General features: G+C 38.8%; 1 protein-coding gene across 1 annotated transcript in view; it reads left to right on the forward strand.

Moving 5' to 3' along the window:
- LOC122556531 (protein KIBRA-like) overlaps positions 1–14,590 on the forward strand; it is a 143,776-nt gene extending 129,186 nt beyond the window's left edge. The window contains exons 20-23 of the mRNA XM_043703296.1: positions 687–779; positions 8,518–8,748; positions 13,043–13,170; positions 13,832–14,590. Coding sequence (XP_043559231.1) covers positions 687–779; positions 8,518–8,748; positions 13,043–13,170; positions 13,832–13,898 — 519 coding nt within the window. The 3' untranslated portion in view covers positions 13,899–14,590. The remainder of the gene's footprint in view (positions 1–686; positions 780–8,517; positions 8,749–13,042; positions 13,171–13,831) is intronic.
- The last annotated feature ends 359 nt before the right edge of the window (positions 14,591–14,949 follow it).

Below are 14,949 nucleotides of genomic sequence, written 5' to 3' on the forward strand. Positions count from 1 at the left end.
CACCTCACCCTAGTTCCAAACTTCCAGCTCAGCACTGTCCCCATGACTTGTCCAGACTTGCCCTGCCTGCCTATCTCCTTTTCCACCTATCCACTCCGCCCTCTACTCCCTGACCTATCACCTTCATCCCCTCCCCCACTCACCCATTGTACTCTATGCTACTTTCTCCCCATCCCCACCCTCCTCTAGCTTATCTCTCCACGCTTCAGGCTCACTACCTTTATTTCTGATGAAGGGCTTTTGCCCGAAACATCGATTTCGGAGCTTCTTGGATTTTGCCTGAACTGCTGTGCTCTTCCACCACCACTAATGGTTTCCAGCATCTGCAGTCATTGTTTTTACCTCTTTGTTTTAAACTGTTGGTAAATTGCAATTCTTAAAATTTAGATTGCTATTTTGTTTGTGCAAAAGTAACTAGAGAGAGCATAGGGTAGAGTTTGGAAAGGAGCTTCCATAGAGTGAGACATTGTTGCTTCTACTGCAGAAAGATCATTTGTAAAGTTCTATATTTTAAATGCTGACCATGAAAGAAATATACTAAAATGTTTGGTCCAGTGGAATTCTATATGTAGATCAAGAATGAGTTTGACTGTCCTTTGCCTGCCCTATTTTGGTGATATGGAGTCTGTGAAGATTTATTTGTTGAATGTTGCTAATAATCAAATAACAATTATTTTCTTTTTCAGTTAAATCGAAGTGATAGTGACAGCTCAACATTATCCAAAAGGCAGCCCTTTGTTCGGAATGCGATGGAGCGACGCAGTTTGCGAATGAAAATGGTGAGGGTGATAAAGAAGAGCATAGAGGGAAGAAAGCCATTGCCAATTTTAAACATCTTCAATATGCTAACCAGTTTAACTTCAAAATAAATTCACTGTAGTTAAGGAATTTCATTTTTCATTTCAGTATCATGTATTTGTACGTTAAAATAACTGATATACTAGGAATGTTCATGTTAAGCAACCTGTGCTGAGAAAGATAGAGTTAGTAGGCACAGTTTAATGGACCAATCACAGGTAGAAAAGCAGAGGGGTCGACCTGTAAATTAGGTCTCAGTGTCATTGGTACTATCCAGTGGTTTGCACTGCACTGCAGTTTTATGGATCTAGATTAGAGTGGTGCTGGAAAAGCACAACAGGTCAGGCAGCATCCGAGGAGCAGGAAAGTTGACGTTTCGGGCAAAAGCCCTTTATCAACGTCAATTTTCCTGCTCCTCGGATGCTGTCTGACCTGCTGTGCTTTTCCAGCACCACTCTAATCTGGACTCTGGTTTCCAGCTTCTGCAGTCCTCACTTTTGCCTTCAGTTTTATGTATGGTGGGGGAGACAATAAGTGGACAATTATTTCTCACCCAAGGGCTTCACTCTGTTGCCATTCCAATTTAATGGGTGGCAAGAGAGATCTTTATCCATTGTGCATTCCCAAAAGCCCTATGGCCAATTGGCCACTGAATGAGGAAAGGTCCCTCCATCTTAGGCTCCTTCTAATAGTCAGATATGCTCCCCAAACAAAAACAGTTTCATCTTCCCATAACTACCATCACTTTCTATTCCCACAACTCCCATCACTTCCTGCTGTGTCCAACATGACCCACAACACCCTCACATTGGCCTGCCATCCTGGCCTCTGTGGGATCCTTGTATTTATCTTGAATTTGTTCATTCATGGTTGTTCTTCTTCCCAGAACTCCTGTAATAGCGATAAAGCCCACTGGTAGTACTTAGCTGCTGACCTATAATTGGGTGAAACTGTATCTGCAGATGTACAAAATCATTCTTTATACTAATTAAAGGGTCTTCTGAACAATTGTAGTCGATTGAGCTGCCCAAATGAAAACATATACAACACTAACACTTATGCTAGAGTGCAGGCATTCTGATCTCCCATGTGTAGTCCATTGCATTTTTTGCAGTCAATAACCTTTGAACTGAACCTGATGCATTTTACACAACAAACACACACTGTTGCCACTATATGGCAGAAGCAAACTTAGTGAATGTTATGTTTGGTGATTTGAGTGCTGATCAAGCATGCTGTTTTGTCCTGGATTTTGTTGACTTCTTCCTTGAGTGCTGTTTGAAGAACCCAGGCATGTAAGAGTATATTCCATCACATAGTTGACTTATGTCCTGTAAATGGACTTTAGAAAATCAAAAAGTGAGTTGTGAGTGGGTTGAGTTCCCAACTTCTGACCTGATTGTTTAGCTGTGGTAGTTACATGGCTGATCCAGTTAACTTCTTGGCTTCTGGTGATCAATGGTAAAAAGTATTGATGGTTGGAGATTTAGCAATGGTGATGCCATTGAATATCACTGGGAGATAATTAAGTTCTCTATTTTTAGAGATATTCATTACCTTGGCACTCAGGTTAATGTGACTTATTTGCCTAAGCTTAAATGCTTATGGTTTTCTGCATATGTGCAATTATTTCTTCAGTAGCTGAAGAGTCACAATTGATACTGCACCCTGTGTAGTCATCAATTGAATATTTACATTTCTGATCTTATGACGAAGGGAAGGTTATTGATGAAGTGGCTGAAGATGGTTTAGACTAGGAAATTACCAAGAGAACATGTATTGCAGTGATGTCCTAGGGCTGAAGTGATTGCACTGCAACAACCACAACTATCTTCTTGGCTATGATTCCAACTATTAGTGAGTGTTCCTGCTGATTCTTATTGATTTCAGTTTTGTTAGGGCTTCTTCTGACCCCAAACCTCTGACTGGAAATCTATGACCAATGGTGTTCCTCAGAGATCAATGCTGGGACTCCTGTTGTTTGTAATGAGTGATTTGGAGAAAGACCCAGGTGGCCTAATTAATAAGTTTGTAAATGATACAAAGATTGGGAGCTGCGGATAGTGAGGAGGATAGCCAGAAGATACAGCGGGAAACAGGCTAGAGACTTGGGCGGAGAAATGGCATATTGTGTTTAATCCAGACAAATGTGAGGTGATGCATTTTGAAAGATCTAATGCAGGGGGGAAGTAAATGGCAGAATCCTTAGTAGCATCAAAATACAGAGAGATCTACGCATACAAGTCCATAGTTCCCTAAGTGTGGCAACGCAAGTGAATAAGTTGGTCAAGAAGGCATATAACATGTTTGCCTTCATTGGTCGGGGCATAGAGTATAAAAATTGGCGAATCATGTTATAGTTATATAGAATTTTTAGTAAAGCCACACTTGGAATATTATGTACAGTTCTGGTTGCCATAGCACTGAAAGAGTGGAGGTTTTGGAGAGGGCACAGAAATGTTATATCAGGATGTTGTCTGATTTGCAGAGTATTAGCTATGAAGAGATTTGATTTGATTTGATTTGTTTTCACTTCAATATCAAAAATTGAGGGGAAACTTAAAAGAAGTTTACAAAATTATCAGAAGCATTATGGGTAGTCAGAATCTTTTTCCCAGGTTAGAAATGTCAATTACTAGGTAAAAGGGGTATCTTTAAAGGAGATGTAAGAGGCAAGTTTTTTACACCAAGGTTGTAAGTACCTGAAGTGCGCTGCTGGAGGAAATGGTGGAGGCAGAACAATAGAAACATCTAAGAGGCATTTTGATAGATATATGAATAGGCAGGGCAAGGAGGGATACAGACCGCATACAGGAAAAAGCATTTGAGTTTAGAAAGGAATCATGCATCCATGCAGTCTTAGTGTGCCAAAGGGCCTGTTCCTGTGCTGTACTCTTCTTTGTTCTACTTGGTCCGTTAATGCTTGATGTCAAAGGCAGTCATTCAATTCATACTTCACTTAAGTTCAGCTCCTTTGTCCATGTTTGTACCAATGTTGTGATGAGATCTGGAGCTGAGTGGTCCTGGTAGAACCCGAAGTGAGCATTAGTGAACACATAATTACTATGTAAGTATTGCACAATAGCAAGGTCGGCAACACCTCCTATTGAATAAAAGCATAATATTGTGGATGCTGGAGATCTCAAGGAAAACAAAAAGTGCTGGAGAAATTCAGGAGATCTGGCAACATCTATAGAGAGAGGAGCAAGTTAATGTTTTCAATCAATATGACTATTTCTTTTGGACTTCGTTTCACTCTCCATACATGCTGCCAGACATGCTGAATCTCTCCAGTACTTTGTTTCCATGATGCCTTCTATCACTTTGATGATTGGAAGTTGATTGATAGGGCAATAATTAGCTGGATTTGATCTGTCATTTCTTTAGACAGGACATAACTGCAATTTTCCACATTGCAGGATGGATGGCAGTGTTGCAGCTGCACTGGAAAAGCTTAGCTGGGCTGTGGTTTGTTCTGAAACTCAAGTCTTCAGTACGACTGGTGGCATGTTGTGCGGACCCGGTGCCTTCAACCATCCGTACGTGAATGTACCTACTAGAGAAGGTGCAAAACCTGACCTATTCTTGGGAAATAAGGCAGGGCAGGTGACTGAGGTGTCAATGGGGCCAGCAACCATAATTCTATGAGTTTCAAAATAGTGATGGAAAAGGATAGACTGGATCTAAAAGTCGAAGTTCTAAACTGGAGAAAAGTTCATTTTGACAGCATTAGGCAAGAACTTTCAAAAGCTGATTGGGAGCAGGTGTTTGCAGGTAAAGTGATGACTGGAAATTGGGAAGTCTTCAAAAATGAGATGAGAGTCCAGAGACAGTATATTCCTATTAAGATGAAAGGAAAAGCTGGTAGGTATAGGGAATGCTGGATGACTAGAGAAATCGAGGTTTTGGTTAAGAAAAAAAGGGAGGATATGACAGATATAGACAGGATAGATTGAGTGAATCCTTTAGAGTATAAAGGCAATAGGAGTATACTTAAGAAAGTAAGGGGACATGAGATAGCTTTGGCAAATAGAGTTAAGGAGAATCTAAAGGGTTTTATGAATACATTAAGGACAAAAGGGTAATTAGGGAGAGAATAGGCCCCCTCAAAGCAAGACAGCCTATTTGTGGAACCGCAGGAGATGGGGGAGATACTAAATGAGTATTTTGCATCAGTATTTACTATGGAGAAGGACATGGAAGATTTACAAAGTGAGGAAAAAGGCATTTGGATGGTTATATGAATAGGAAAGCTTTGGAGGGATATGGGCCGGGTGCTGGCAGGTGGGACAAGATTGGGTTGTGATATCTAGTCTGCATGGACGGGTTGGACCCAAGGATCTTAGATCTAAGAGTTGGACTGAAGGGTCTGTTTCCATGCTGTACATCTCTATGACTCTGTGAACATTGATTACATTTTTTATCAGTCTGATGAATGTCCTGATAAAGGAAGTGGTGAAGGCTGGTACGATGACAACATTTAAAGGCATCTGGATGGGCATATGAATAGGAAGGGTTTAGAAGAGATATGGGCCAAGTGCTGGCAAATGGGACTAGATTTTTTTTAGGCTATCTGGTTGGTACGGATGATTTGGACTTAAAGGTTTCTCTGCTGTATATCTCTATGACTGACTCCATTAATAATGGGCAGATTTGTTCATAGTCAGTAAATTGTGAGGATGATTTCATGCAGGCACTTTCCCCTTGCTTCAAGTCCAATATGACAGGTAACTCTTTCAATTCTCAGCCAACAGTCATATCACTGAGCCACTGTGAGTGTAAGACATTAAAACTCCTACCCTACCAATTAAACATTCTGTATCCTTTCGACTCTCATTATTTCTTTCAAATGGTGTACGACCTCAGAGAGGACAATGGATGATGACTAACAGCCCAGGTATTATTACCCATGTTTGACCTGATGTCAGATACTTCATGGGATCTGGACACTTGGAAAAACTACCTTTCAACTCTACCGCACCTCTGATGGAACTGTTATATCAGTGGAATGTGCCCCGTGCAGGGATGGCGATGTAGAGCTTTTGAACGTTGACTGAAAGGTCCGAATTGCTGGGATCGTCTGTATCTCACTGTTGCTTCACTGGTCTGCAGGACAGCTATCATAATTTTGGCAGAAGCATTTCCATGTTAGTAAGGAGGATTCTACTTTTATTTTTCTTTCTTTTATGTTATAGGGTACACTTGAGTCGTTTATGTAATCATTTCAGAGGACAGTTTAGAGTTAACCAAATTGCTGTGGTCCTAAAGTCACATGTAACCTACACTGTGTAAGGGAGCCATGTTGTGGAGGTGTTAGTGTTGGACCGCGGTGGACAAAATTAGAAGTCTCCAGGTCAAAGTCCAATAGTTTTATTTGAAATCACAAGCTTTCGGAATGCCGCTGACGAAGGAGCAGCACTCCAAACACTTGTGATTTCACTTCAGTCTGTTGCATTATAACCTGGTGCCGTGTGACTTCTGACTGTGTGAGAAAGGCAGATTTCATTCCTTAGAGGGCACTTGTGAATCAGGTGTGTTTCTATGAAAATTTATGCTAGCTTCCTCATCTCTAAAGAATTTCATTAGTTGGTGGAATACAAATTCAATCAGCTGTTATTAAATTCCCATTTGGTAGCATTTGAACTCATGTTCCAAATTATTTATTTGGGCCCTCTCAATTGCTAGTCCTAAAACTGTTACGTGACTGTCCCTTTGGGGAAGGTTTAAGCTGGATTTGCAGGAGGGTGGCACCCTAAGATGGAGCTTATTTTAAAACTAGTAAAAGGAAGTAGAAGAATAGTAATCAAAAAAAAGAAGACAAACTAGGCTTGGCAAGCATCCAGTAGAATCAAAATAGAGTGTAATATTGAAAAGGCTGAACTGAAGATAATGCATATAACACTTGCAAACAGGTCAATGACTCAAATGTACAAGTTAAGATAAGATAAATCGATATGATTTAATTGCCATCACATAGACATGGTTGCAGGGTGACTGAGATTGGGAATTGAACATGCAAGCATATTCTAGATTTAAAACAAATATACAAGAAGGAGAATAAGGTAGGCCGGCAAGCCTAATAAGGGATGACATCAGGGATACACTAGTAAGTGTGAGAATCAGGATGTAGAATCATTTTTGGTAGAACTGGGAAGCAGCAAGGGAAACATATACTGATGGAAATTGTTTAGAGAATGCTCTACTATGGTAGTAGTGTTGAACATTTAAGAAATTAGGAAATTGGGGACTTAATGAAGTAACAGTGAATGACTTTGCATGTTGACTGGGCTAACCAAGTCAGCATTAATACTATGAGGGGTGAATTTCTGTTTATGAGTTGGTTTTGTGGAACAATAAGTTGAGCCAATTAGGGATTGGGTGAATTTGGATTTTGTGTTATGCAATGAGAAGACAAATAAATAACTATGTTGTAAAGGAACCATTAGGAAATACAGGTCATTCTGTTATAATGCACATTTCGTTAGTGCAACTTTGTTATAATGCGATTGAAGAATTGGGGACTGTTTCGAAAGTGCGAACTTTTAAAGCGATTCTGGCCCCATTAGTTTAAATGGTGCTGCTATTAAGTGATTTTGTTATAACACAGGGTTGCATGAGAACAGAACTACCATGTTATAGCAGAACCGATGATAATGGTTATAATATGACTGCGCTTTAACTGACATTTGAATGTGACAGTTCATTCTGTCGGAATTCGGCACAACTGGAAGCGGCAGATTCAAACCACTATAAATGCCGAAGGAAACATCACAGAAGCGCTTCACAGGAGGCTCCCAAGCACTAAGGATGTCACCTAGACAGGGGACGAAACGTCTGCAACACAAATTCCCAGCTCGGCGAACAGAACCACAACAGGGTAACCAAGAGACTTGTGTAACAATAGTTGGAAGACATCAGTTAAAAATCACTCAACACCAGGTTATAGTCCAACAGGTTTAATTGGAAGCACACTTAGCTTTTGGAGCGACGTTCCTTCATCAGGTGATCACCAGCATCTCCAAATAGAAGATATCAGTGTGAGTATAGAGGTAGTAATTGAAAAATTAGCTGGATTAAGGGTTGGTAAATTTCTTAGACTACATGAACTTCGTTCCGTGGTATTATTCCAGGAAGTAGCAATAGAGATAGTAGATGCATTGATGGTTATGTTTCATAATTCTATATTTTCTAGGAAGGTTTCTACTGGCTGGAAAGTAATTCCACTGTTCAAGAAGACAGGGAGAGAGAGAGAGAGAGAGCGGAGAACCTGTAACTTTAACATCCAAAGCCGGGAAAATGTTAGATTCTTTTGTAAAGGACTGTTGACAATATATATAAATGATTTGAATGTGAGGACCAATTATAATATGTCCAATTTTTGTTGATGACACCAAACTGAGAATGCATGCAAGACAGGCTAAATGAATGGAGCAGAAAATTGCAGATTGAAAATATTGTTAGTAAGTGTGAAATTATCAGTGAAAGGGGAGTGGCCACTTCTTCCATACTTATAATACTAGTAAGTTTACATTTAGTTTAATACTTTGTATACCTCAGCATTTCACCTGATATAAACAAATAGTTTAATTCTGTCATTCTTTGACAACACAGAAGGGTATTATTGGATTTGTTGGCTTCCAGTTTATAAGTGCATATAAGTTGTAAGTCATTAGATTTCCCACTCAAAGAAATTCATGATGTAAATTTTGTATTTTCCAGCCTTCAATCAGAAGGGTAGGATCAGAAAGGCTGATGCGAACCTCTTTGGATTTGGAATTGGATCTACAGGCATCAAGGACCAGGCAGCGCAGGCTAACACAGGAACTCGATACCTTGAGGGACCTGAGACGACAAATTGATGAGGCCAAAGCCAGAGGAGAGACAGAACTGCCTCAGTGGGTGAAAGAGGATGAGAGGTTTCAAACCTTGTTGAAGCAAGTTGAAAAACAGGTAGTGTATTAATGTTATTAATTTTCAGTTGTGCATAGTAGTTAGGTGAGAGCAATGACCCAGATGATGCGTACTGCTTAATTTTCTTAATTGAAAGTTAAGAGTTGCAACTACAACCTCTCATTGATTATGAAGGAATCCTTAACTTTCTTTGGCCTATGAATCAGGAGGTAACAATATTTTGTTGAGTTGGTGGACCAATTGCCTGCAAGATTGCCATAATCATTTTAGAGTCATAGAATCGCAGAGCTGTACAGCATGAAAACAGACCCTTCAGTCCAACTCTTCCATACTGACCAGTTATCCTAAACTAACCAAATTCCATTGCTAGCACTTGGCCCCATATCCCTCTAAACGCTTCTTATTCACATTCCCATCCAGATGCCTTTTAAATGTAATTCTGCCAGCTTCCAAAACTTCCTCTCGCAGCTCGTTCCATACACGCACTATCCTCTGCGTGAAAAAGTTGCCCCTAAGGTCTTTTTTAAATATCTCCCCTCACCATAAACCTATGCCCTCTGGTTTTGGACTCTGCTACTCTGGAGAAAGACTTTGGCTTTTCAACCTATCTGAACCCTTCATGATTTTATAAACATCTACAAGGTCACTCTCATTTGGGGAAACAACCACAGTCGATTCAGCCTCTTCCTGTAGCTCAAACTCTCCAACTCTGGTAACATCCTTGTAAATCTTTTCTGAACTCTTTCAAGTTTCACAATAGCCTTCCTGTAGCAGGGAAACCAGCATTAAACACAGTATTCCAACAGTGGCCCTACCAATATCCTGTACAACCGCAATATGACCTCCGAACTCGTATACTGAATGCACTGACCAATAAAGGCAAGTATACCAAATGCCGCCTTCACTATCCTGTCTGCCTGTCATTTCAAGGAACTGTGAACGTGCACTCCAAGGTCTCTGTGTTCAGCAGCACTTCCCAGGACTTTACCATTATGTGTATAAGTCCTGCCCTGATTTGACTTTCCAAAATGCAGCACCTCACTTATCTAAATTAAATTCCATCTGCTACTCCTTGGCCCACCGACCCATCTGATCCTGTTGCATTTTCAGAGCTCAATGACATTTTAGAACATTATTTTTTAGACCGCAAAGGTTCTTTCTCGGTCATGTAATAGGAAATTACTTGATGACTCTTTTTTAATCATAAGTTTTAGATCATATGCAGTGTGGAAACGGGCCATTCAGACCAAAAGGTTCATACCGACCCTCCGAAGAGTAATCCACCCAGACCCATTTCCCTCTGACTAATGGACCTAACATTATGGGCAGTTTAGTATGGCCAATTCACCCTAACCAAACTGGGTTGGTGTACTTTTCTATTGTGATTTGTGTTATTTAGCAAGAACCCCTATTAGCAGAAATGTGGTATTGCAGAGCCAAAATACTTGCAAGATGGGCATGGCTTCATTATTTTAGCAATGTAAGATTGTAAAGCAGTACTTACTTCATTTTATTTCATAATAGATGAAAAATATACTGTTTGGTGTTATAAAAAGTTATATTAGATATTTTAAATTTTTCATGTATAATTCTGAAAGTTGTAAGGAGCTCCTTTTCATTGCTATTTCAGAATTGTAATTTTGCATCCTGTATCATAGATTTTAAAAATTTGTAAAACAAGGCTTTGCTCAGTTTACTTCTTTGCATTTCTTTCATGTGCCTATGTCTGTTTGAATTAATATTGTATGTCCTGAGGCCACTATTATGTTGTGGGAGTTGTGTATCAGTCCCCTGACAGAGGCAGTTAAGGGATAGAACATATAAATTCTGGGATTAGACCACCATGTACTCTGTAGCAAAAGCAATGTTTATTAATAGGAGATTTTAACGTACATTTGATTGTGATAAGTTTCTTGAGTATGTTTTGGGTAGTTTCCTAAATAACATTCCTAGAACCATCAATGCAAAGCTTATATAATGGATAAAGGTAGCTAAGGATTTTGCTGTAATCTTGGGAGGTGCTGAAAATATAATATGCCTGGATCCAGCAGAGGTGGAGAGAGGAGAAACAAAGCCATCATTAAATATGCATATTTTCAAATGCAGCTCATCAATACTAATGAATCATGATGTTTCAAAGGCTGTTACTTTATTGCCTGGATCTTTTTCAAACTAATGCTCAAGTATGAAAAATAAAATAGTCGCTTGCCGAGTAAGGTTTGCTGGGAGAGTGCGGGTGAGTGAACGTTGTGAGCTGGCAATACAGAAAGTGTCCATTTAACATAGTATTACTTGAATTGTTTCCCTTTAAATCATAAATATAGTAATGACAATATATCTATTTAATGTTGCCAGTTCTACTTTATCATTTTTGTCACAGAGTTGCTCCTCTGTGGTCTGTATGTGCACAGGACCTTTCCCTCAATGATTTTGCTTTCACCCTCTATTCTCCCTGTCTCCCGGACTCTGTCCTTACCTTAGTGCCTGGGGTCTTCTTCAGCTGCTCCCTTCTTCCTCTTAACTCCTGAATTTGCGCTGAACTTCTAGGCTGCAACTAATGATAAAAGTACATCAATGTCAATGGTCCTGCAACTTCAAGTCTCCTTGCACTGAACAACTTCTGCCGTTATGTGGAACCTGGTCAACCTAAAACAAGGCTCTTCAATCTTGTGTGAGGGTCCACATTCAGTTTTTTTCGCCCAGTGGATCAGTGAGCACATTTCAGATTTTGTAAGTGAATATAGTTCCTTCTGTAAATGTTTAGCAAAAGAGGGACAGTAAATTTTCAATATATTTCTCTTAGCTCCTCCCCCACAAACAAAACCTGCATAGGTAATTGCTTCATTGAAGCCTGTCTCCACGCAACCTGTTTCCTGCTTAATCCAACCAGGTGAGGAGGGGTGATTGGCTTCCCTCTTTTTGTTAAATCCCTCCTGGCTGGTCGCAACTAATATTTTATTTGTTTTTTTTGCATATAGTTATACTTCTTCAGCTGCTCCCTTCTTCCTCTTAGTTACCAGATCAAAAATGAAGGAAAGATGACTCCATCATACACCTGAGTGAACAAGAGTAGAATTTTATTACCTATATATAGAAAAAAAACATGATATTTAATTCCAAACACAGGTAATAAGCTCAAAACAAAGAAGGACGGAGAACAAAGATGCCTATGTCGACAGGAAGGTTTGCATTTTAAAGTTTTCAGGAGTACTTGATGCTGCATGAGTGGAATCAAAGTCTCATGGTGTCTTGTTTCTTCAGGAGTGGTAAAGCTTGCAGATAATCTGTCTTTTTGGTGAATGGTAGTTTTTGCAAGCTTTTCACTAGCATTGGTTTCTGAGATTGAGAAATTATGAACTTTCAATATCATTGTCGTTGTCAGTCTACAATCAACTGGCTTTCTCTCTCCATTGTTCAAAGGCTGTTGTTGACGTGTTGTTGATATGTGTGTAATCATTTCACTCCAAGCTGGTGGTTTTCATCAGCCTTTCATCTCAATGTGTGAATTTATCATGCACGTTTGAGTAAAACAAGAGATGCAAATTTTTTAACACCTCATCAGATTTCATTGCCCCTTGATGAAAATGATAATTCCAATACAACCGATTTATTATATTCCACGTGGTTTCCTTGGGCTTTTAGATTAATAATGTCATTTTTTAAAAGCAGTTTTACTGTATGACAGCCTCATCATGTACAGTATTAAAGTCAAATGATGGAAGTTGAATATTGATAGTACATTATCACAACAATCATCGCCTACTGTAGCCTCTCCCCAGTCTGATCTTCCCTTGCTCCTGTTCTCCAATGCAGCCACTGTCATGAAACACTCACCTTACCCAGAAAACTCCGTCTGATCACTGCTATTTATATGGGTGCATGCATTGAATTTGAATGCAAGGTCAGTTTGTAGAAAATGTGAGGTTGTCTTTTGGAAATTGATTTTTATTAGCTGTGAGAAAAAGTATATGGTAAAGTCTCAATGGTGACCAGAATTTTAGTGTGTAGAATATAGGTTAATGATTCCTTTAGATATAGTTCTCCCTTAGCATCGTTTTTCATAATTACCAGATAGCCATTTTTAAATTTCAAGAATATATTTATTCCATCCATCTGGAATAATAAGGTTAACAGAAAACATGAAAAATTTCTCCTTACTAAGATTTTCATAAAAATGAATTACAACTATTAGATCTTTGTCATGCGCTTGCTGTCAGAGCGAGACCACTATTTTTAAGAACCTTATTGATGAATGTAGTACTGCTTCCTTGGATATAATGCAACTTAATTTAAGTGAAATAAGTTAGAAAGTGTTATTTTCTCATTGCATCAGGCGGAGCAAACAAAAGAACAACAGAAACAGGAGAGCAAAGTTCAAAGGCTTATGAAGAAAACATCGAAAGAGGTGAACAAGTTACGAGAACAGAGTCAAAAAGAGCCCCTAGAGATGCAATCATTCTGGTGAGTTATAACTAGCAGTGGGAATCATTTCACCTGCTGTATTGAACAGTGGGGTTTTCCTTTTTTTAGATTAATTGCTTTCTTTTCTGCTCCCATATCTTTCCAGGCAACACCTCATCTAGCACTGAAGTTTTGTATTAGTGCTTAAGAGTTGAAGAAGTGTGATTCAGTGGCTAAGTTCCCATTTTTGTTTTTGGTTTTCCCCTCCATCCTCAAGTAGTGCCAAGACGCTTGGTGTGTTTTTCATAACTGCCCAGCAAGGGTTAATAGCTCATAGTTAAATTGTCGGGACAACAACCTGCTCCTCTTAATCCTCTGGAGACATCCGTTTAAATCAACGTTTCGGGCATAAGCCCTTCATCATGAAACGTTGATTCTTCTGCTCCTCGGATGCTGCCTGACCTGCTATGCTTTTCCATCACTACACCCTCAACTCTGAGCTCCAACATCTGCAGTCCTCACTTTCTATTTGTTTAAATGCTGCCTGTTTTCTTTAATCTTTCAAACTCTGCTATACTTTGGACAGTTGCTATTCCTAACTAGTTACATCTACGTTTGCAATTTGCATAAAAATATCAAATGTGTTACCGAACAGACCAGCACAAAGTATTTTTCATAAATAGCCAATATTTTTGATTGTGAATTATCCATGTTCTTACAGGGAGAAGATGGCATTTTTCACAAGAGGAAGGGGAGGTATCCTTCCATTACCAGCTGATGATGTATGATCAGCACAAAGCCTTTTAATTATTTGCAGTATAGTCTCTTACTGCTGATTTTTTTAACATGGTTTAACTGAAGTTACATATTGTGATGGTACAGATATATTTTGTAAATTTAGAGAACTGTTTTTGTAGTCACTGCATTGTTCGAATGTATTAAAACCTACACTTCACTATTTGTCGAACTCTTGTAGAGGCAGTGTAGCATAGATTAATGTTAAACTAATTTGTACAGTTTATATTTCAAAGTTTGTAAAAAAAACCAAAAAAAGACATCCAAGAACAAAATCTGTTGAAAATACTTTCAAAAAGAAATGTTGCTTTCAGTTTATTGTACAGTAAATAGTTTTATAAATGTTAAGCTGCAATAGATGAGGCACTAATTAGAAACTGTGATTAAATAACATTCAGTATTGTTTGTGATGTCATTGTCTTGAGGTACATCAACGGAAGCTCTACATTCTTCTGTCAAGATAGTCTGTTATCTAATATTGTAAACAAAGCCCCCTTCATTTTCTCCAGTATATATTTATAAAAGTTAGGTAAATTTACTTCTGGAAATAATGTTATGTAGTTTTTAAACAATGTGTATTGTATTTGTGTGCAAGTTGAATGATCTTTATTTAAGGGAAAAATCTAGTTTTGACACTGAATGATCAATTTTAGGACCAAGTAAATGACGGTTTCTGTTTTTGTAACTAGCTCCGATTACTTTGCATTCTTCTTGCTGAAGCTGGGAAGAATTGGAAAGTCTTAACAATGTTTATTCTTGTGAAAGAGCCAATTCCAGCTTGAATGGCATCAGGTACCTCTCCTGCACTTAGGGTAATGCTATGTGCCAACAGCCATTGGTTATAGGTACAGAAAATTCTGGCATTAATAAACTTTTTTGAGTAATGCTGCTAATAATATTATGTTTGTTAAAATTAAAATGATGCAGATTTATTATGGATTTTTTGTTTGAGCTGATCAGGAAGTGATGCTCACAGAGCACAGGATAGCTCAGAAACAAAGGAAATTGCTGAAGAAACACATTTTGTTGAAGCTTCTAGTTTTG

The sequence above is a fragment of the Chiloscyllium plagiosum genome, chromosome 14 (genome assembly GCF_004010195.1).
Source record: "Chiloscyllium plagiosum isolate BGI_BamShark_2017 chromosome 14, ASM401019v2, whole genome shotgun sequence".
In the NCBI taxonomy this organism is placed as follows: Eukaryota; Metazoa; Chordata; class Chondrichthyes; order Orectolobiformes; family Hemiscylliidae; genus Chiloscyllium; species Chiloscyllium plagiosum.